Raw genomic sequence first — 23,293 nt, forward strand, 5'->3', positions numbered from 1 at the left:
CGTGTGGTTGGTCGGAAAATGGCTATGTGGCTACTTTTAAGATATACTCCTCTAACATAATCTATTGTTTTGCTTTTGCTGTAAAGCCTTTTTGAAATCGGACAACGTGGTTCGATTCAGGAGAGGTGTATCTATAAAACAATATAACATAGTCCTATATTTGAAAAAAATATATGTTAAATTTTGTTATGCTAATGGCGATAGGATTTTTTGCTGGATGTCCGTCCTGCATACGGGACGGAGCCCGTCCAGAGGTTAATCGGCATGGCTGACTAATTAGGGCCGATTTCAAGTTTTAATAACAATAAAAAACAATCAATCTTAACATAATCACTAGTTAACTACACATGGTTGATGATATTACTAGTTTATCTAGCTTGTCCTGCGTTGCATATAGTCAATGCAGTGCATATTAATTTATCATCGAATCACAGCCTACATTGCCAAACGGGTGATTTAACAAGCGCATTCGTGAAAAAAGAACTGTCGTTGCATCAATGTGTACCTAACCATAAACATCAATGTCTTTCTTTAAAATCAATACACAAGTATATTTTTTTAAACCTGCATATTTAGTTAATATTGCCTGCTAGCATGAATTTCTTTTAACTAGGGAAATTGTGTCATTTTTCTTGTGTTCTGTGCAAGCAGAGTCAGGGTATATGCAGCAGTTTGGGCAACCTGGCTCGTTGCGAACTGTGTGAAGACAATTTCTTCCTAACAAAGACCGTAATTAATTTGCCAGAATTTTACATAATTATGACATTACATTTACATTTAAGTCATTTAGCAGACGCTCTTATCCAGAGCGACTTACAAATTACATAACATTAAAGGTTGTGCAATGTAACAGCAATATTTAGACTTAGGGTTGCCACCCGTTAGATAAAATAAGGAACGGTTCCGTATTTCACTGAAAGAATAAACGTTTTGTTTTCGAAATGATAGTGTAACGGCTGTCGTGAGAGAGAGTAGACCAAGGTGCAGCGGAGTTAGTGTTCATCATTGCGTTTAATAACAGAAAGAACACTATACGAAACAAAACAAGAAAACCGACAGCCAAACAGTCCTGTCAAGTGCAAAACACTAACAGAAATAATTACCCACAAAACCCAAAGGAAAAACATGCTCCTTATGTGTGACTCCCAATCAGCAACAACACTCTACAGCTGTGCCTGATTGGAAGCCACACGGCCAAAATCAATGAAACAAACCAACATAGAAAAATGCACATAGAACGCCCACCCAATGTAACACCCTGGCCTAACCAAAATAAAGAACAAAAACCCCTCTCTATGGCCAGGGTGTTACAGGTAGTTCCCTGATTTGACCATGTTAATGACCTAAGGCTCGTATTTCTGTGTGTTTATTATATTATAATTAAGTCTATGATTTGATATTTGATAGAGCAGTCTGACTGAGCGGTGGTAGGCATGAGCAGGCTCGTAAGCATTCATTCAAACAGCACTTTCCTGCGTTTGCCAGCAGCTCTTCGCTGTGCTTCAAGCATTGCGCTGTTTGACTTCAAGCCTGTCAACTCCCGAGATTAGGCTGGCAATACTATAGTGCCTATAAGAACATCCAATAGTCAAAGGTATATGAAACACAAATGGTATAGAGAGAAATAGTCCTATAATTCCTATAATAACTACAACCTAAGACTTCTTAACTGGGAATATTGAAGACTCATGTTAAAAGGAACCACCAGCTTTCATATGTTCTCACGTTCTGAGCAAGGAACTTAAACGTTAGCTTTTTTTACATGGCACATATTGCACTTTTACTTTCTTCTCCAACACTGTGTTTTTGCATTATTTAAACCAAATTGAACGTGTTTCATTATTTATTTGAGACTAAATTGATTTTATTGATGTATTATATTAAGTTAAAATAAAAGTGTTCATTCAGTATTGTTGTAATTGTCATTATTACAAATATATATATAAAAATCGGCCGATTAATCGGTATCTTTTTTTAGTCCTCCAATAATTGGTATCGGTGTTGAAAAATCGTAGTTTATGGCCTTACTGAAGAGCTCAGTGACTTTCAGTTTGTCAAATTTCTGCCCTGCTAGAGCTTCCCCGGTCAACTGTAAGTGCTGTTATTGTGAAGTGGAAACGTCTTGGAGCGACAACAGCTCTGCCGCAAAGTGGTAGGGCACACAAGCTCACAGAGTGGGACCGCCGAGTGCTTAAGCGCATTGCGAGTAAACATCATCTGTCCTCAGTTGCAACACTCACTACCAATTTCCAAACTGCCTCTGGAAGTAACATCAGCACAAGAACTGTTCGTCGGGAGCTTCATGAAATGGGTTTCCATGGCCGAGCAGCCGCACACAAGCCTAAGATCACCATGCTCAATGCCAAGCGTCGACTGGTGTGGTGTAAAGCTCCCCGCCATTGGACTCTGGAGCAGTGGAAACTCTTCTCTAGTGTGATGAATCACCCTTCACCATCTGGCAGTCCGATGCATAGTGCCAACTGTAAAGTTTGGTGGAGGAGAAATAGCGGTCTGATTCTGTTTTTCATGGTTCGGTTTAGGCTCCTTAGTTCCAGTGAAGGGAAATATTAATGCTACAGCATACAATGGTATTCTTGATGATTTTGTGCTTCCAACTTTGTGGCAACAGTTTGGGGAAGGCCCTTTCCTGTTTCAGCATGACAATGCTCCCGTGCACAAAGTGAGGTCCATACAGAAATGGTTTGTAGAGATCGGTTTAGAAGAACTTGACTGGCCTGCACAGAGCCCTGATCTCAACCCCATCGAACACCTTTGGAATGAATTCTGACACCGACTGCGAGCCAGGCCTAATCGTCCAACATCAGTGCCCGACCTCGCTAATGGTCTTGTGGCTGAATGGAAGCAAGTACCCGCAGCAATGTTCCAACATCTATTGGAAAGCCTTCCCAGAGGAGGGGAGGCTGTTATAGCAGCAAAGGGGGACCTACTCCATATTAATGAGATGTTTGACGAGCAGGTGTCCACATACATTTGGTCATGTACTGTATTTGTAATTTAGGACCTAGGAAGTATATAAAAGTGCTCTGTCCACCAACCCTCTTTCTCTCTCTCCTCCACCCTTCTCTTCCTCCCTCCCTCTCTTTTACTATAGGTCCAGGCCAATGTGGAGAAGGGTCTCACCCTGTTCGGCCAGCTGCTCACCAAGAAGCACTTCCTGTTGACCTTTATCCGCACACTGGAGGCCCAACGCTCCTTCTCCATGCGCGACCGCGGCAACGTGGCATCGCTGGTCATGACGGCCCTCCAGGGAGAGATGGAATACGCCACAGGGGTGTTGAAGCAGCTGCTGTCCGACCTCATTGACAAGAACCTGGAGAGCAAGAACCACCCCAAGCTACTGTTGAGAAGGTATGGTCCACTTTTGTTTTGGGTTGGGCTATTTGTGTAGCGGGGGGGGTGAGAACCTGGAGAGCAAGAACCTCAAACTGCTGCTCAGAAGGTACATCCTACCCAGAAGGTACATCCTAACCAGAAGGTACATCCTACCTGGGTTAAGGTATGAGTAAAGGTGGGTTGGGCTAGGCTATTTGCGTATCCCAGCATTTTCCAAAGTCGATCCTGGGGACCCCAAGGGGTGCATGTTTTAGTTATTGCCCTAACACTACACAGCGGATTCAAATAATCAAAGCTTGATGATGAGTTGAAACACTGGCACCTATAGGGTGTAGAATTGAGCCTGGTAGACAGGAACAAGACATCATTGATCAGCAATAGCCTGGTAGACAGGAACGAGACAGGATTGATCAGTAGACACGAATAAGACAGGATTGATCAGCCATAGCCTGGTAGACAGGAACAAGACATCATTGATCAGCAATAGCCTGGTAGACAGGAACGAGACAGGATTGGTCAGCCTGGTAGACAGGAAAGAGAGAGGATGGATCTGCCATAGCAAAGGTATGAACCGCGTCCACAAAGATTGAGTTAGCCGTTTCAGTTAGCAGTTAGCCATTGTAATGTGTGCTGAGATTATAGAGGGTCGCTGTAGACGGCCAGTGACTGTAGCCTACCTTTTTAGGTCCGCCTGAGGTACCTGCAGTACCTCTCCTCCTCCCCCTCTCCTCTCCGCCTCAGCCCTGTCTCTGTCAGGAAGGATTACACCCCTGAGCGCACACACGGTCTCCCTGAGGGGGCCCAGACAGACAGACAGCCACACAGGGCAGAAATAACTACTAAACCAAACAGACGGAGGGAGGTGGAGAAGGAGAAAGCGTGAAAGGAGGTGTGGGTGTGGAGTGTCGAAAGAGAAGGAAAGGCAGAAGGAGAAAGGGAGAAACAGAGTACTTGGACAGATTACGAAGGACAGATTACAGACTGAGAAAGATGGAGGTAGAGTGAGGTCAAAAGAGAGAAATGAGGAGAGAGAGAGAGAATGGAATGTTAAGGCAGAAAAGGAGAGAGACCGAGAAAGAGAGAGAGAGACGTGAAGAAAAGGAGAGAAAAATAAATTATAGAAACACATAAAGAGAGAGAAATGAACCAGCCCCAAATAAATGGGAATTAAACATGAAATGATAAAAACTGGATGTTTTCCCGTCTCCACTGAGAGACACGTAATTAAAATCTAATCAAATAAACAACGTTGAGCCAGTCTGCTGCCGCGGTGAAATTGGCATGTCGTCACAAAAGGGCCCTCTGGAGAGATGTGGCAATACGCTGTCATGCTTACTCTTTCCCCAGTAATATGAAGATGACGCATGGGCGAGCGCTCGCACACACCTAGCCTGATTATTAAGGAGTTGTTGTCCACTAGTATCAGGTCAGGTAGTGGCTAAAAGCTTGTTCTGTCCTGGTCCACTCTACTTTTTACCTGTCTCTCTCCTCTCTCCTCTCTCTTCTACCTCTCCTCTACTTCTCATCTCTTCTACCTCTCCTCTACTTCTCATCTCTTCTACCTCTCCTCTAATCTCTTCTACCTCTCCTCTACTCTCTTGTCCCTCTCTCCTCTCTTCCACCTCTCCTCTGCTCTCCCTTCTTCTCCCTCTCTCCTCACCTCTCTTCTACCTACACCTCTACTCACTTGTCCCTCTCTCCTCTCATCTCTTCTACCTCTCCTCTACTCTCTTGTCCCTCTCTCCTCTCATCTCTTCTACCTCTCCTCTACTCTCTTCTCCCTCTCTCCTCACCTCTCTTCTACCTACACCTCTACTCACTTGTCCCTCTCTCCTCTCATCTCTTCTACCTCTCCTCTACTCTCTTGTCCCTCTCTCCTCTCATCTCTTCTACCTCTCCTCTACTCGCTTGTCCCTCTCTCCTCTCATCTCTTCCACCTCTCCTCTGCTCTCCCTTCTTCTCCCTCTCTCCTCACCTCTCTTCTACCTACACCTCTACTCACTTGTCCCTCTCTCCTCTCATCTCTTCTACCTCTCCTCTACTCTCTTGTCCCTCTCTCCTCTCATCTCTTCTACCTCTCCTCTACTCTCTTGTCCCTCTCTCCTCTCATCTCTTCTACCTCTCCTCTACTCTCTTGTCCCTCTCTCCTCTCATCTCTTCTACTTCTCATCTCTTCTACCTCTCCTCTAAATCAAAATCTCAAAGTGCTGTACAGAAACCCAGCCTAAAACCCCAAACGGCAAGCAATACATGTGAAAGAAGCACGGTGACTAGGAAAAACTCCCTAGGAAAAACTCCCTAGAAAGGCAAAAAACCTAGGAAGAAACCTAGAGAGGAACCAGGCTATGAGGGGTGGCCAGTCCTCTTCTGGCTGTGCCGGGTGGATATTATAACAGAACATGGTCAAGATGTTAAAATGTTCATAAATGACCAGCATGGTCAAATAATAATAATCATAGTAGTTGTCGAGGGTGCAACAAGCACGTCCGGTGAACAGGTCAGGGTTCCATAGCCGCAGGCAAAACAGTTGAAACTGGAGCAGCAGCATGGCCAGGTGGACTGGGGACAGCAAGGAGTCATCATGCCAGGTAGTCCCGAGGCATGGTCCTAGGGCACAGGTCCTCCGAGAGAAAGAGAGAAAGAGAGAATTAGAGAGAGCATATATAAATTCACACAGGACACCGGATAAGACAAGAGAAATACTCCAGATGTAACAGACTGACCCTAGCCCCCGACACATAAACTACTGCAGCATAAATACTGGAGGCTGAGACAGGAGGGATCAGAAGACACTGTGGCCCCATCCGATGATACCCCCGGACAGGGCCAAACAGGCAGGATATAACCCCACCCACTTTGCCAAAGCACAGCCCCCACACCACTGGAGGGATATCTACAACCACCAACTTACCGTCCTAAGACAAGGCCGAGTATAGCCCACAAAGATCTCCGCCATGGCACAACCCAAGGGGGGGCGCCAACCCAGACAGGAAGACCACGTCTACTCTCTTGTCCCTCTCTCCTCTTATCTCTTCTACCTCTCCTCTACTCTCTTGTCCTTCTCTCATCTCTTCTACCTCTCCTCTACTGTTTGGACAGGAAGGAAGGAAAAATAAAAACACATCAAACAAATCTGAACAGTCAGCAGTCATTTCTAGGAAAATGGATTTCATGACTTTTCTTCCTACAATTTCTGCTCCCAGTCTCAACTCTGGACAACCCACTAGCTGGCATCTGACCACACACACACAGCCCTTTATTCATCAGTTTCTAAATAGTCATAGTCATAGGGAATGTATTATTCAAGAGAATGTGGTTATAATGCTAAAAGGAGTGATGAGAGAGAGAGGTAGAGGACGGAGTGGGTGGATGAGAGAGGTAGAGGACGGAGTGGGTGGGTGAGAGAGGTATAGGACGGAGTGGGTGGGTGAGAGAGGTATAGGACGGAGTGGGTGGATGAGAGAGGTAGAGGACGGAGTGGGTGGGTGAGAGAGGTATAGGACGGAGTGGGTGGGTGAGAGAGGTAGAGGATTGGGTGGGTGGCTGAGAGAGGTAGACGACGGAGTGAGTGGGTGAGAGACAGGGCGTGGTGAGTGGGTGAGAGAGCGGTGAGAGTAGAGCGGGTGAGAGAAGTAGAGGCCGGAGCGGGTGAGAGAGGTAGAGGCCGGAGCGGGGTGAGAGAGGTAGAGGCCGGAGCGGGTGAGAGAGGTAGAGGCCGGAGCGGGTGAGAGAGGTAGAGGCCGGAGCGGGTGAGAGAGGTAGAAGCCGGAGCGGGTGAGCGAGGTAGAGGCCGGAGCGGGTGAGAGCGAGAGGTAGAGGCCGGAGCGGGTGAGAGCGAGAGGTAGAGGCCGGAGCGGGTGAGCGCGAGAGGTAGAGGCCGGAGCGGGTGAGAGCGAGAGGTAGAGGCCGGAGCGGGTGAGAGCGAGAGGTAGAGGCCGGAGCGGGTGAGAGCGAGAGGTAGAGGCCGGAGCGGGTGAGAGCGAGAGGTAGAGGCCGGAGCGGGTGAGAGCGAGAGGTAGAGGCCGGAGCGGGTGAGAGCGAGAGGTAGAGGCCGGAGCGGGTAGAGCGAGAGGTAGAGGCCGGAGCGGGTGAGAGCGAGAGGTAGAGGCCGGAGCGGGTGAGAGCGAGAGGTAGAGGCCGGAGCGGGTGAGAGCGAGAGGTAGAGGCCGGAGCGGGTGAGAGCGAGAGGTAGAGGCCGGAGCGGGTGAGAGCGAGAGGTAGAGGCCGGAGCGGGTGAGAGAGAGAGAGGTACAGGACGGTGTAGGTGAGAGAGAGAGAGAGGTACAGGACGGGGTGGGTGGGTGAGAGAGGGAGGATGGGGTGGGTGAGAGAGGGAGGATGGGGTGGGTGAGAGAGAGAGAGGTAGAGGACGGGGTGGGGTGGGTGAGAGAGGGAGGATGGGGTGGGTGAGAGAGGGAGGATGGGGTGGGTGAGAGAGGGAGGACGGGGTGGATGAGAGAGAGGTAGAGGACTGGGTGGGTAAGAGACCGGGGTAGAGGACTGGTTGGGTGAGAGAGAGAGAGGTAGAGGACGGGGTGGGTGAGAGTGAGGTAGGTAGAGGATTGGGTGGGTGAGAGAGAGAGAGGGAGGTAGAGGACGGGGTGGGTGAGAATGAGGTAGGTTGAGGACAGGGTGGGTGAGAGAGAGGGAGGTAGAAGATTGGGTGAGAGAGAGGGAGGTAGAGGACGGGGTGGGTGAGAGAGGTAGAGGACGGGGTGGGTGAGAGAGGTAGAGGACGGGGTGGGTGAGAGAGGGAGGTAGAGGACGGGGTGGGTGAGAGAGAGAGGTAGAGGAGGGGGTGGGTGAGAGAGAAGTAGAGGACGGGGTGGGTGAGAGAGAGGTAGAGGACAGGGTGGGTGAGAGAGGTAGAGGACGGGGTGGGTGAGAGAGGTAGAGGACAGGGTGGGTGAGAGAGGGAGGTAGAGGACGGGGTGGGTGAGAGAGGTAGAGGACAGGGTGGGTGAGAGAGGTAGAGCACAGGGTGGGTGAGAGAGAGAGGTAGAGGACAGGGTGGGTGAGAGAGGTAGAGGACAGGGTGGGTGAGAGAGGTAGAGGACAGGGTGGGTGAGAGAGAGGTAGATTACGGGGTGGGTGAGAGGTAGAGGACGGGGTGGGTGAGAGAGAGGTAGATTACGGGGTGGGTGAGAGGTAGAGGACGGGGTGGGTGAGAGAGAGGTACAGGACAGGGTGGGTGAGAGAGAGGTAGAGGACAGGGTGGGTGAGAGAGAGAGGTAGAGGACAGGGTGGGTGAGAGAGGTAGAGCACAGGGTGGGTGAGAGAGAGAGGTAGAGGACAGGGTGGGTGAGAGGAGAGGTAGAGGACGGGGTGGGTGAGAGAGAGGTAGAGGACAGGTTGGGTGAGAGAGGTAGAGGACGGGGTGGGTGAGAGAGGTAGAGGACAGGGTGGGTGAGAGAGGGAGGTAGAGGACGGGGTGGGTGAGAGAGGGAGGTAGAGGACGGGGTGGGTGAGAGAGGTAGAGGATGGGGTGGGTGAGAGAGGTAGAGGACAGGGTGGGTGAGAGAGAGAGGTAGAGGACAGGGTGGGTGAGAGAGGTAGAGCACAGGGTGGGTGAGAGAGAGAGGTAGAGGACAGGGTGGGTGAGAGGAGAGGTAGAGGACGGGGTGGGTGAGAGAGAGGTAGAGGACAGGGTGGGTGAGAGAGGTAGAGGACGGGGTGGGTGAGAGAGGTAGAGGACGGGGTGGGTGAGAGAGGTAGAGGACAGGGTGGGTGAGAGAGGGAGGTAGAGGACTGGGTGGGTGAGAGAGGTAGAGGACAGGGTGGGTGAGAGAGGTAGAGGACAGGGTGGGTGAGAGAGAGAGGTAGAGGACAGGGTGGGTGAGAGAGAGGTAGATTACGGGGTGGGTGAGAGGTAGAGGACAGGGTGGGTGAGAGAGAGGTAGAGCACAGGGTGTGTGAGAGAGAGAGGTAGAGGACAGGGTGGGTGAGAGGTAGAGGACAGGGTGGGTGAGAGGTAGAGGACAGGGTGGGTGAGAGAGAGGTAGAGCACAGGGTGGGTGAGAGAGAGAGAGGTAGAGGACAGGGTGGGTGAGAGAGGTAGAGTACAGGATGGGTAAGAAAGGGAGGTAGAGGATAGGGTGTGTGAGAGAGAGAGGTAGAGGACAGGGTGGGTGAGAGGTAGAGGACAGGGTGGGTGAGAGGTAGAGGACAGGGTGGGTGAGAGGTAGAGCACAGGGTGGGTGAGAGGTAGAGGACAGGGTGGGTGAGAAAGAGGTAGAGGACAGGATGGGTGAGAGGTAGAGGACAGGGTGGGTGAGAGGTAGAGGACAGGGTGGGTGAGAGGTAGAGGACAGGGTGGGTGAGAGGTAGAGCACAGGGTGGGTGAGAGGTAGAGGACAGGGTGGGTGAGAAAGAGGTAGAGCACAGGGTGGGTGAGAGAGAGGTAGAGGACAGGGTGGGTGAGAAAGAGGTAGAGCACAGGGTGGGTGAGAGAGAGAGAGAGAGGTAGAGCACAGGGTGGGTGAGAGAGAGGTAGAGGACAGGGTGGGTGAGAGAGAGGTAGAGCACAGGGTGTGTGAGAGAGAGAGGTAGAGGACAGGGTGGGTGAGAGGTAGAGGACAGGGTGGGTGAGAGGTAGAGGACAGGGTGGGTGAGAGAGGTAGAGCACAGGGTGGGTGAGAGGTAGAGGACAGGGTGGGTGAGAGAGAGGTAGAGGACAGGGTGGGTGAGAGAGAGAGGTAGAGGACAGGGTGGGTGAGAGAGAGAGAGAGAGGTAGAGGACAGGGTGGGTGAGAAAGAGGTAGAGCACAGGGTGGGTGAGAGAGAGAGAGAGGTAGAGGACAGGGTGGGTGAGAGAGAGAGAGAGAGGTAGAGGACAGGGTGGGTGAGAAAGAGGTAGAGCACAGGGTGGGTGAGAGAGAGAGAGAGGTAGAGGACAGGGTGGGTGAGAGAGAGAGAGAGAGGTAGAGCACAGGGTGGGTGAGAGGTAGAGCACAGGGTGGGTGAGAGAGAGAGAGAGGTAGAGCACAGGGTGGGTGAGAGAGAGAGAGAGGTAGAGGACAGGGTGGGTGAGAGAGAGAGAGAGAGGTAGAGGACAGGATGGGTGAGAGAGAGAGAGAGAGGTAGAGGACAGGGTGGGTGAGAAAGAGGTAGAGCACAGGGTGGGTGAGAGAGAGAGAGAGGTAGAGGACAGGGTGGGTGAGAGAGAGAGAGAGAGGTAGAGCACAGGGTGGGTGAGAGGTAGAGGACAGGGTGGGTGAGAGAGAGAGAGAGAGGTAGAGCACAGGGTGGGTGAGAAAGAGGTAGAGCACAGGGTGGGTGAGAGGTAGAGGACAGGATGGGTTGAAGTCCCTTCCTTACAGACACACTTCCCTCTTCTCTGTTCATTTGTATTCGACGTAGTAAGTCTCGTTAATTACAATGCCTTTTAACTTTCCAGGTTGGTGATTAGCGTGATAAGTTAACTAATTAATTGCTGTGTTTTTAATGAAGATTGGTGGGTTTGCTTTTTTTAAAATGCAAAGATCTGTGGGTTTTGTTATTCGAGTGAATTTGTTTGTGTATGGAGAGAAGGGGGGGGGGTGTAATTGCAGGATATAACCTAACCGCATAAAGTGGAATAATTTCATGTAAGTGATCATCCACGTTAAATGCCTTTTCCCGGGGATAATGGTTTGTAATCTCCTTCAGTTACTACCAGGGATAATGGTTTGTAATCTCCTTCAGTTACTACCAGGGATAATGGTTTGTAATCTCCTACAGTTACTACCAGGGATAATGGTTTGTAATCTCCTTCAGTTACTACCAGGGATAATGGTTTGTAATATCCTTCAGTTACTACCAGGGATAATGGTTTGTAATCCCCTTCAGTTACTACCAGGGATAATGGTTTGTAATATCCTTCAGTTACTACCAGGGATAATGGTTTGTAATCTCCTTCACTTACTACCAGGGATAATGGTTTGTAATCTCCTACAGTTACTACCAGGGATAATGGTTTGTAATCTCCTACAGTTACTACCAGGGATAATGGTTTGTAATCTCCTTCAGTTACTACCAGGGATAATGGTTTGTAATCTCCTACAGTTACTACCAGGGATAATGGTTTGTAATATCCTTCAGTTACTACCAGGGATAATGGTTTGTAATCTCCTTCAGTTACTACCAGGGATAATGGTTTGTAATCTCCTACAGTTACTACCAGGGATAATGGTTTGTAATCTCCTACAGTTACTACCAGGGATAATGGTTTGTAATCTCCTTCAGTTACTACCAGGGATAATGGTTTGTAATCTCCTACAGTTACTACCAGGGATAATGGTTTGTAATCTCCTTCAGTTACTACCAGGGATAATGGTTTGTAATCTCCTTCAGTTACTAGCGACCAAACACTAGGGTTGTTTGGTCCCTTGTTACTAAGAGGAAAATCTCAAACCCTTCTTCAGTCGTTCCTCTATCAGTCCTGTGTTATGGACGTTTAACGCTTTGCCATGCCAGAACATGACATTCAACTCAATTTCTCCTCTCTCTCCCTTTCTCTCTCTCCCGCTCTCCTATAGGACTGAGTCGGTGGCTGAGAAGATGCTCACCAACTGGTTCACGTTCCTTCTCTACAAGTTCCTCAAGGTAAGTCTGTCAGTGATGCACTCAGGTTGTGTTCATTAGGCAGCAACCAAGGAAAATTGACTGAAACAGAGAGGGACAACCTGGATTCATCCAATAAAATGAGTTTATTTTCACTTTATGTATTGAAACGTTTTGAAAGGTTTGTCATTGCATGCCTTAATGAACACGCAGCCGCACCAAACAGGCTTTTTAAGCGTTCTACGGTTCTGTTATTCGCTAATGCTGGTTGTGCTGTTGGAGAATGAAAGAGCGCAAGGGAATTTAGCTTGCCAGCTAAACGTCAGTATCTCCTAGCTGCAGGAGCAGATAAGGCACAGGGAGAGGGCTACAATGCTCCCTATCCTTTACCTCTCTCTTCCTTTCATATTCCAACTTCTCTCTACCCAATTGTAAAACAGTATTCTACCTTTATGTGAAGTGGTGTTAAGGCGTGACTGTTTCTGTGCATGTGTTTTCGTCGTATGAGTATCCTGACGTGCAAACGCCTCTTTAACGCATAACCCCTATCAGGGTTTTCTAGAGAGCCAGAGAGAGAAAGTGAGAGTGGGTGCTTGCGTGTGCATTCTTCAGATTTGAGGCTTATTGGAATGGAGAGAGTGCATCAGACAGCCATGCATCTGTGTGGCACGGGTGATCGGAAGTCTTTCTCTCAATTAGTTGTTTTTCATTTCAGTTCAGACAGGTGTTTTTAAAAACTTGCATCCTACTGGACAGCTTCTTCAACCCCTCTTGGGGTCCTGCCAAGCGTGTGGTCCACATTTTTGGCTAGGTGCATCAAAAGCAACGCATAATAGCTGGTTTCCGAGCTACTAGAGGGTGTGTGTGTGTGTACACGTCTCGTTAACAGCTGTCTGTTTAATTAGTGCAGACGATAACGAGGTGGGAGCAGCAGGAGGGATATGGAAGGGGGGAAGAGGAAGCGTGTAGAAGGCCACAAAGAATACTAGGGGAAGCTCTGTACACTTTGGGTTGTTCACCAGCACTTTCAAACTCTTTTTTGCTCTGAATTGAAACATCTTAAATGTCAAGGAAAGGAGAGAAAAAACACAGACACCATTGTAGTTGGGTGGACAGAGCTAGAGGAAGATGAGGAGGAAGATGAACTAGCAAGAGTTGGAGGTGAGAATCACTGTGCTAAGTGGTAGTCGGACCAATAGAGGGAAAATGGGAGAAAGACGAGAGGGAAGAGAGAGGCCCTCCAGCCCGCCTTGCATTGCCTCGTTGACACATTTCATGCAGCAGAGTGCTTCTCCAGCACTTTTCACTCCTGACTCGTTAACCTTCCATTAACTCCTCTATCAACTGCCACTAGCGTTTTCCCAACATTTTCCCCAAGCTCAGTGTACATTTTTACATTTTACCTTGTTAAAGGCTGCACGGGTTCCCCAAGCTCAGTGTACATTTTAAAATGTTTTACCTTGTTAAAGACTGTTTTTCCCCGGGTTAAAATGCACAAGGGACAAAATACTACTCTGGAGTGGGTCACTTGTCACTGCACCAATAGCTGTTGAATGGGTAAGCGAGAGGCTAGGCCCTATGGTTTAGCTGTGTGGCACCGTGTAGCCAACAGCAGATTGGAATGCACTTGAGTGCAGTTTTTTCTCAAATAAGGAAGCGTACTCATTGTCTTGAATGTCGTCCTTCAAGTCTACAGTATTTTCTATTGGTTTTGAGATGCTGACATTGCAGATAGATGGGATACTGGCCCCTATCAGCTTATGCTATACTATACTTAGTGTGTGTATGCGTGTGCGTGCCCCTGTTCATGCTGTACTGTGTACCCTGTGTGTAGGAGTGTGTTGGAGAACCCCTGTTCATGCTGTACTGTGTACCCTGTGTGTAGGAGTGTGCTGGAGAACCCCTGTTCATGCTGTACTGTGTACCCTGTGTGTAGGAGTGTGCTGGAGAACCCCTGTTCATGCTGTACTGTGTACCCTGTGTGTAGGAGTGTGCTGGAGAACCCCTGTTCATGCTGTACTGTGTACCCTGTGTGTAGGAGTGTGTTGGAGAACCCCTGTTCATGCTGTACTGTGTACCCTGTGTGTAGGAGTGTGTTGGAGAACCCCTGTTCATGCTGTACTGTGTACCCTGTGTGTAGGAGTGTGCTGGAGAACCCCTGTTCATGCTGTACTGTGTACCCTGTGTGTAGGAGTGTGCTGGAGAACCCCTGTTCATGCTGTACTGTGTACCCTGTGTGTAGGAGTGTGTTGGAGAACCCCTGTTCATGCTATACTATGTACCCTGTGTGTAGGAGTGTGCTGGAGAACCCCTGTTCATGCTGTACTGTGTACCCTGTGTGTAGGAGTGTGCTGGAGAACCCCTGTTCATGCTATACTGTGTACCCTGTGTGTAGGAGTGTGCTGGAGAACCCCTGTTCATGCTGTACTGTGCCATCAAGCAGCAGATGGAGAAGGGGCCTATAGACTCCATCACAGGAGAGGCACGCTACTCACTCAGTGAAGACAAGCTCATCAGACAGCAGATTGACTACAAGACCCTGGTCAGTACCACAACACAGCTTGAATCACAGAAATAAACGGAACACTTTTACATCATCTCTCTTTGACTGAATACATTTCTCTGAGAACCATTCGTCTGGCTGGCTAGGTAGTACAGTAGGTAGATAACTACAAGAGTGATTACCGATGTATGCGGTTTAACTCACGTCTTCCACACTGTTCACTCTGCTTCAAGCCTCTAGTCCTGTGAGTCTTCCCCATCGCCAATCTTACCCTTGACCCTTACACCCCCCTAGACCCTGCACTGTGTGAACCCGGAGAATGAGAACGCCCCGGAGGTGACGGTAAAGGGGCTGAACTGTGACACGGTGACCCAGGTGAAGGAAAAGCTGCTTGATGCTGTGTTCAAAGGAAGCCCTTACTCCCAGAGACCCAAGGCTTCAGACATGGACATGGGTAAGGCACACAAACACACCATGCACAAATGAACGCACGCACACACACACACAACCCAAGCCAATAAGCCAAGATACACTTAACACAGTTCCCAACACTATCTGGAGTCACTCAACAGACACTAACACACCCTCTCCTTCTGTTCGGTGTGTGTTCAGAGTGGCGTCAGGGCAGGATGGCCAGGATCATTCTCCAGGATGAGGACGTCACCACCAAGATAGACAATGACTGGAAGAGACTCAACACACTGGCCCACTACCAGGCAAGTCTCTCATGGTTTATGTCTCAAAGTTGATCAAATAATGTGTTTTTAATCAATAAATTAATCAAATGTTATTTTTATGTATACACTTTACAATTACCGATTTAGAAATATTTCTGGATTGATGTAGGGGTTCACTCAAACATCCCTTGGTGTCTGCAGCCCAAAATTCATGGGTGTCATATTTAATACATTTCTCCTCGGGGATGAATAAAGTGTATCTTATCTTAACTGTAATGAATAATACATTACATCATTGTGTATATGATATAAAACAAGGAAATAAATACTGAGTAAAATACCATCATATGATACTATACAATATACTTTGTCAATTTACATGGAAATTCATACTACTTGTATACTGTAGGTCTATACAGAGATTATTGCTATCACACCAATAAAAACTTCAGTTATTGAGTTTGTTGTATGTAGCCAGTGCACCTGTGTAACAGAGGTTGCTTGTATAATAGTTATGTGACCTTGCTTGAGACCTGGAGCTTGTAAAGTGAACGTCAGACTGCAACGCTAGTGCTGGTGAGATTGGTGTCCAGTGTACTTAACACACTAACCATCTATCGTTAGTATGGCTCAGTATCTGCCAAATCGATATCCCCTGATCTTGGTGTCCATAGCCACCTCTCAGGATGCCTGCTATTCCAGATCTTCAACCAGGAATGGGTCTCCCCTCAGAATTAGTTCAAGTGGTTCTGCAGGCAAGGACATAGTGAAGTATGTGATGTAGTTCTTGTAGTCTTCAATACATTTGTCTGTACTGGGTTTCACTCGATGTTCCCCATCAGTGGAGAGGCTGTATGACTGATCGTTTGTTAGTATACACTAAGTTGTGTCAATAAGGATTTTGTCTAACTCCAGTCCTCTTCTCACTCATCTCTACCACATCTAACACAGATCAGCTTTAGCCTGGTTCACAGAGGAGGCAGTAGAGTACTGCACAGTGTCAGTTTTTCACTAAGCAACCAATATTGTTTATATATAATGACAATAGTACAGGTACTAAAATTGACCCATGAAGAACTCCTTTAGTCACCTCGAGGAATTGCAAATTGACACACTCAGCAACTATATATTGAGATCTGTCCATAATGTAATTTTTTTAACCAACCGCATGCGCCGCTATCAAGTCCAACGTGCAATAACAATGAGTCATCCACAATGTCAAAAGCCTTAGACAGGTCAATAAACGATGCTACTTTTTATCTATAGAACATACAATATCATTGACAACATAGGATGCAGCTAAGATGGTACTATGACCTTATCTACATCCTGATTGATATGAATTTTGATACATTTCCTGGTTAAGGAGCAAAGTAGATTTTTATCAACTATTTAAATATTTATGCCAGACACGATGCGGTAGTTATGTGTCACTAGGGTTTCCGCCCTTGTGAAGAGGAAGTACATGCGCTGCTTTCCATGCTTTAACTATAGAACTGCTGGGCCTTGAGGGACACCCCTTCAAGCTAACGAGTAGTCATTTTGACTGCAACATTCTAACGGTGTAATTAATCCCAGTATGTACAATACTTCCTCTTCACTTAGGGCCCCCAAAAGGGTCTGACTACATGTGTGGGTATGTATGTGGATACGCAGACCCACGAGCCACTGCGGCCCCTCATGATGAGGTCAGACTTTTGGTGGCCCCCCACTCCCATCAAAGATTCCCATCCCTGCCCTAAAACTTTTGTTTTAAAAACATCAGAGAAATAATCGAGAACTGACCTAGGGTCAGGAATGGCAGGTACACCTGCTATGTCACAAAGATTGTGCAAAAAAAGCTTGATCATTGACATTTCTGACATTCCTTGTGTTAATGATGCGCTGAACGGATTTAGGTAGTCTTACATCGGTAATACAGGCAATAGGGAAATGCTCATTGATATCATGAGCAAAAAACACAACCGGCTGTGTATTTACAGTGCATTCGGGAAGTATTCAGACCCCTTCCCCTTTTCCACATGTTGTTTGTTTTGTTATATTCCTCTGTGGAGATGGTTGTCCTTCTAGAAGGTTCTCCCATCTCTACAGCATTCCACCAATCAGGTCTTTATAGTAGAGTGGCCAGACGGAAGCCACTCCTCAGTAAAAGGCACATGACAGCCCGCTTGGAGTTAGCCAAAAGACACCTAAAGGACTCTCAGACCATGAGAAAGAAGATTCTCTGGTCTGATGAAACAAAGATGGAACTCTTTAGCCTGAATGCCAAGCTTCACATCTGGAGCAAACCTGGCACCATCCCTACGGTGAAGCATGGTGGTGGCAGCATCATCCTGTGGAGATGTTTTTCAGTGGCAGGGACTGGGAGACTAGTCAGAATCGAGGGAAAGATGAACAGTGCAAAGTACAGAGAGATCCTTGATGCTGCTCCAGAGTGCTCAGGACCTCAGACTGAGGTGAAGGTTCCAACAGGACAACAACTCTAAGCACACAGCCAAGACAACGCAGGAGTGGCTTGCGAACAAGTCTCAATGTCCTTGAGTGGACCAGCCAGAGCCCAGACTTGAACCCGATCGAACATCTCTGGAGAGACCTGAAAATAGCTGTGCAGCTACGCTCCCCATCTAACCTGACAAACCTTGAGAGGATCTGTAGAGAACAATGGGAGAATCTCCCCAAATACAGGTGTGCCAAGCTTGTTGCGTCATCATACCCAAGAAGACTCAAGGCTGTAATCGCAGCCAAAGGTGCTTCAACAAAGTACTGAGTAAAAGGTGTGAATACTGATGTAAATGTGATATTTCAGCTTTTTTATATATATACATTTGTCAAATTTTCTACAAACCTGTTTTTGCTTTGTCGTTATTGGGTATTGTATGTAGATTGATTAGGGGGATAAAATATAGTAATACATTTTAGAATAAGGCTGTAACATAACTAAATGTGGAGAAAGTCAAGGGGTCTGAATACTTTCCGAATGCACTGTATGGGGTCTATTTGTACTGTAAGTGTGATGTCAAACAGGTCAGATTTAACTGGATTTTAAAATTGGGCCGGGTTGGTTTCGATATTACATGCGCTAAATTCAGATCGATGCATAATACCTTGAGCTTGTCTGAAACTTGAGTCATCCAATCAAGGTTAAAGACAACCCGTAATTATCACTTACGATGCTGCATAAGTTGGTAACAGGTCAGCTAAATGATTAGTAGCACTGGGATGAGCAGAGGGGCCCAGTATATCCTCACCATTTGATACCATTTTCCAGGCATACGTTTAGGGCTAGGCATTCAAACTGATAGAGGTGGAAAGTCATACTCACACATAAAGTTACATTTTACAAAAATAGCCACACCTCTACTTTTTCGATCAGATCTGTAAATGTTGTATTAATCCAAAGTTACATCATAGTAAAAAAAAAAAACACAACGTTTAAAAAATCACAAGTTTATTGTAAGAGGAAATGGAAGTTACCTGGTGTTTATATAGCTGTGTGTCTGTCTACTACTGTTGCCAATATTATTTAAGTCAGCCAACTTTTTCGTGATGAAAGCATACTTTTTTAAAAACACGTTCTTACCCCGCCCAGATCCATTGTAATGGTTACACCTCTTTTTCTGACAGTCAACTGGAATATGACTTTGTCGTTGTCATACACCCAGTCACTGATGTTCACCTCTCCTGATGTATGGTGTTATATTTCCATCCTGAATAAGTGTTTTACCAGGAGGGACCAACCAATCCCCCAGAGGGAAATGGACCTGCAGAGAGAAAAAACAACAACATTTTAATACAAACAAAAGTTGAGTCTTCAGTCTTGGTGCTATTTCTAGGTCTATACAGGTTTGTTGCAAGATATTAGAATTGGGCTGCCTGTGTAAATGCAGCCTTAGTCAATCACTCCAGGCACCAGCAATGTAGCAGTGTGTATCACCTTTTTCTGACCGTATGTCATGTGCAAAGTTTTCAGAGTGCAGATGCATGTCTAACTCTAACTGTTATATTTCCTGTACTCCCCATCAGGTGACAGATGGCTCAGTGATAGCCCTGGTGCCCAAGCAGAACTCTGCCTACAACATCTCCACCTCCTCCACCTTCACCAAGTCCCTCAACAGATACGGTGTGTGGGTATGGGTGGCCAGGTAGATGGGTGTGTGTGGGAATGGGTGGCCAGGTAGATGGGTGTGTGTGGGTATGGGTGGCCAGGTAGATGGGTGTGTGTGGGTATGGGTGGCCAGGTAGATGGGTGTGTGTGGGTATGGGTGGCCAGGTAGATGGGTGTGTGTGGGTATGGGTGGCCAGGTAGATGGGTGTGTGTGGGTATGGGTGGCCAGGTAGATGGGTGTGTGTGGGTATGGGTGGCCAGGTAGATGGGTATGTGTGGGTAGTTGTGTGCGTGCAGGTGTGCGTGCGTGCTATTTTATTCTCGAAGTGCTTTCTGTGAGTACGTTTCAGAAATACACAGCTAAACATTAGAAATATCTCAATAGAATTGACGTTAAAGGTCAGAAAGTGAAGAGGAGTGATGTGTGTCATGTAAGTCTGAGAGTAACTGGAGACTGTGCAGTCCCTGTCTGTGTCCTCTCCCCAGGATCTCTCTGTCTCCCCCTGCCTTGATCACACCCCTCCCCCGCCATCTGCTTTATCTCTCTTGACCCCCCCCCTCGTCTCTTTCTCTTCATCTATAACACACTGGTTATGTGATTTGACATCATATTGGAATAATCTGAATCCTGACCATGTCATCTCTCTCCCGTCTTCCCGTCCAGAGAGTATGTTGAGGACGGCCAGTAGTCCAGACAGCCTGCGTTCTAGGACCCCCATGATCACGCCTGACCTGGAGAGTGGTACCAAGCTGTGGCACCTGGTCAAGAACCACGACCACTCGGACCAGCGTGAAGGCGACCGTGGCAGCAAGATGGTCTCTGAGATATACCTGACCAGGCTATTGGCTACTAAGGTACCCCACACACAGACAGACAGACACACATTCACTCTCACTCACTCACTCACTCACTCACTCACTCACTCACTCACTCACTCACTCACACCTGTCCCCCCTCTACCGGTAAACAACACCCAACATCCTAGCTCTCAAACCTGTTTCCTCCGACAGCCATCTCTCTCATTGACCTTTGTTTCCAAGGCGACTGGCTCAGATGCTCATTAACATTTTCCATAACCTTTTGCATGAGTAAGTGCAGCTCCCAAACGCTATGTTGTCTTAATTAGCAGCCTGACCTTTTGAGTGGTTTTCTGATCGTTGGAATCAGGAAGGGAGATGGAGGGGCTTTCTCTTGGATCCTATACCCTAATCCCTTCCGTTGGTACTCTCAAAACAATGTTTGTGAATTGATTATTGGGGAGCCCTAGGAGGGGCATGTTTTATTTCTTGCACTTACACACACCTGATTTGGTGGTGGGTTGATAGGTTGCATCCGGTGTGTTTGTGCTGGTCTGGAAAAAATATGTGCGCAAAGATACGGATATAAATTCCATGAATAGAGCAGACATGAGTCCTCACTCTACATGTCATGAGGAATATCTGTTCTAGACAATATTGCTATTGGCTCAGTACTGTGGCACTAGAAGCACTAGATACATCAACTGGCAGGCCATTACTTTCTCTTCCTCCATGCCTTGTTGGTAGCACATCATTTACCATGCACAGGACATGCCACACCACCATGCACTCATTTGCGCTTGCTAAGTACTGTACATTAAGGCGTTTCTGCTCACCCACGCGATTTCTCTCCCCTGTTGTTTTCTCATTTGCTCATGATTTCCCTTCAGGTAAAAAAGTGCAAGGTTAGGTCTACAGGGGTTAGAGAGTTTGGAGAATGAACAGTGAGAGTGGGAAAGACGACAGGAGACTTGGCCTGTATATACTTCATGTATATATTAGTGTAGTTTTGGCCAATATGTTGGTATGTGAATAACTGACCGGAGCCGGCTTCGTTCAGGTGATGGGTTAGTGTTGGGAGTGTGTAAAGGAGGGGGCCATTCGACAGACTACTTGATAATGTGTAAAAGTTGATAATCTTATGTGGAAGAAAGGATATACACTGCTCAAAAAATAAAGGGAACACTAAAATAACACATCCTAGATCTGAATGAATGAAATAATCTTATTAAATACTTTTTTCTTTACATAGTTGAATGTGCTGGATTTGGAGTCACACTCAAAATTGAAGTGGGAAACCACACTACAGGCTGATCCAACTTTGATGTAATGTCCTTAAAACAAGTCAAAATGAGGCTCAGTAGTGTGTGTGGCCTCCACGTGCCTGTATGACCTCCCTACAACGCCTGGGCATGCTCCTGATGAGGTGGCGGATGGTCTCCTGAGGGATCTCCTCCCAGACCTGGACTAAAGCATCCGCCAACTCCTGGAGAGTCTGTGGTGCAACGTGGCGTTGGTGGATGGAGCAGGACATTATGTCCCAGATGTGCTCAATTGGATTCAGGTCTGGGGAACGGGCGGGCCAGTCAATAGCATCAATGCCTTCCTCTAGCAGGAACTGCTGACACACTCCAGCCACATGAGATCTAGCATTGTCTTGCATTAGGAGGAACCCAGGGCCAACCGCACCAGCATATGGTCTCACAAGGGGTCTGAGGATCTCATCTCGGTACCTAATGGCATTCAGGCTACCTCTGGCGAGCACATGGAGGGCTGTACGGCCCCCCAAAGAAATGCCACCCCACACCATGACTGACCCACCGCCAAACCGGTCATGCTGGAGGATGTTGCAGGCAGCAGAACGTTCTCCACGGCGTCTCCAGACTCTGTCACATGTGCTCAGTGTGAACCTGCTTTCATCTGTGTTCTTGGGGTTCTCTGGAAAATGCCAAACGTCCTGCACGGTGTTGGGCTGTAAGCATAACCCCCACCTGTGGACGTTGGGCCCTCATGCCACCCTCATGGAGTCTGTTTCTGACCGTTTGAGCAGACACATGCACATTTGTGGCCTGCTGGAGGTCATTTTGCAGGGCTCTGGCAGTGCTCCTCCTGCTCCTCCTTGCACAAAGGCGGAGGTAGCGGTCCTGCTGCTGGGTTGTTGCCCTCCTACGGCCTCCTCCACGTCTCCTGATGTACTGGCCTGTCTCCTGGTAGCACCTCCATGCTCTGGACACTATGCTGACAGACACAGCAAACCTTCTTGCCACAGCTCGCATTGATGTGCCATCCTGGATGAGCTGCACTACCTGAACCACTTGTGTGGGTTGTAGACTCCGTCTCATGCTGCCACTAGAGTGAAAGCACCGCCAGCATTCAAAAGTGACCAAAACATCATCTAGGAAGCATAGGAACTGAGAAGTGGTCTGTGGTCACCACCTGTAGAACCACTCCTTTATTGGGGGTGACTTGCTAATTGCCTATCATTTCCACCTGTTGTCTATTCCATTTGCACAACAGCATGTGACATTTATTGTCAATCAGTGTTGCTTCCTAAGTGGACAGTTTGATTTCACAGAAGTGTGATTGACTTGGAGTTGCATTGTGTTGTTTAAGTGTTCCCTTTATTTTTTTGAGCAGTATATTTAGTCTAAATGTGTCCACAGTGTGAGGAACTTTTCAATTTCAACTTCATAAAACAGTGATTTGTACAATACAAAGCTACATGAAGTTGATATCAGTGATACAACTCTCTAACCCTCCCTTTTCTCCTTTCACAGGGTACATTGCAGAAGTTTGTGGACGACCTGTTTGAGACCATCTTCAGTACGGCCCATCGAGGCAGCGCCCTGCCACTCGCCATCAAGTACATGTTTGACTTCCTGGACGAGCAGGCCGACAAGCACTGCATCTCTGACTTGGATGTACGGCACACCTGGAAGAGCAACTGGTGAGTGGGTCAGAGTGGATCAGTTTGTGTGTGAGACCGAGGGAGATGGTCCTATGTGCGTCAGGTTGTGAGAGAGGTTTGGTGATGGTGTTTAGGGGTTGAGTGCAGAGGCGCCATGTCCATGGGATTTATATTTATATATTTTTGTTTGTTTGTTTCTCTGTAATTCTACAAGCCACCTAGCAATTTTGATGTTTGCTTTAGCTAGCCCAGAGAGGTTCCCAATCTCCTAACTAGCTACCAAGAAGCCATTTCAGGCTATCAATCAAGTTAGAGTAGCTAACTTGTCTGACTATCTTAGCTGGCATGCCTGCTGGCAAGGTTGGTCGAATTTATAGAAAAGCAAGCAATAACTAAATGCACTGATA

The 23,293-nt window shown here is 47.6% G+C and overlaps 1 protein-coding gene across 3 annotated transcripts in view; it reads left to right on the forward strand.

Annotated features, from left to right (window-relative positions):
- Positions 1 to 23,293, forward strand: part of LOC115150182 (plexin-A1) — a 364,140-nt gene that overhangs the window by 335,446 nt on the left and 5,401 nt on the right. For 2 of the 3 annotated variants that reach the window (XM_029693186.1, XM_029693187.1), the window contains exons 22-29: positions 3,113 to 3,369; positions 11,871 to 11,937; positions 14,291 to 14,437; positions 14,693 to 14,852; positions 15,011 to 15,114; positions 19,099 to 19,195; positions 19,845 to 20,035; positions 22,756 to 22,925. In XM_029693186.1, coding sequence (XP_029549046.1) covers positions 3,113 to 3,369; positions 11,871 to 11,937; positions 14,291 to 14,437; positions 14,693 to 14,852; positions 15,011 to 15,114; positions 19,099 to 19,195; positions 19,845 to 20,035; positions 22,756 to 22,925 — 1,193 coding nt within the window. Of the gene's footprint in view, positions 1 to 3,112; positions 3,370 to 11,870; positions 11,938 to 13,780; positions 14,170 to 14,290; positions 14,438 to 14,692; positions 14,853 to 15,010; positions 15,115 to 19,098; positions 19,196 to 19,844; positions 20,036 to 22,755; positions 22,926 to 23,293 lie in introns of those variants that run through there. The other variant, XM_029693188.1, reaches the window with a different exon arrangement.

This window comes from Salmo trutta, chromosome 16 (genome assembly GCF_901001165.1).
Source record: "Salmo trutta chromosome 16, fSalTru1.1, whole genome shotgun sequence".
Classification (NCBI taxonomy): domain Eukaryota; kingdom Metazoa; phylum Chordata; class Actinopteri; order Salmoniformes; family Salmonidae; genus Salmo; species Salmo trutta.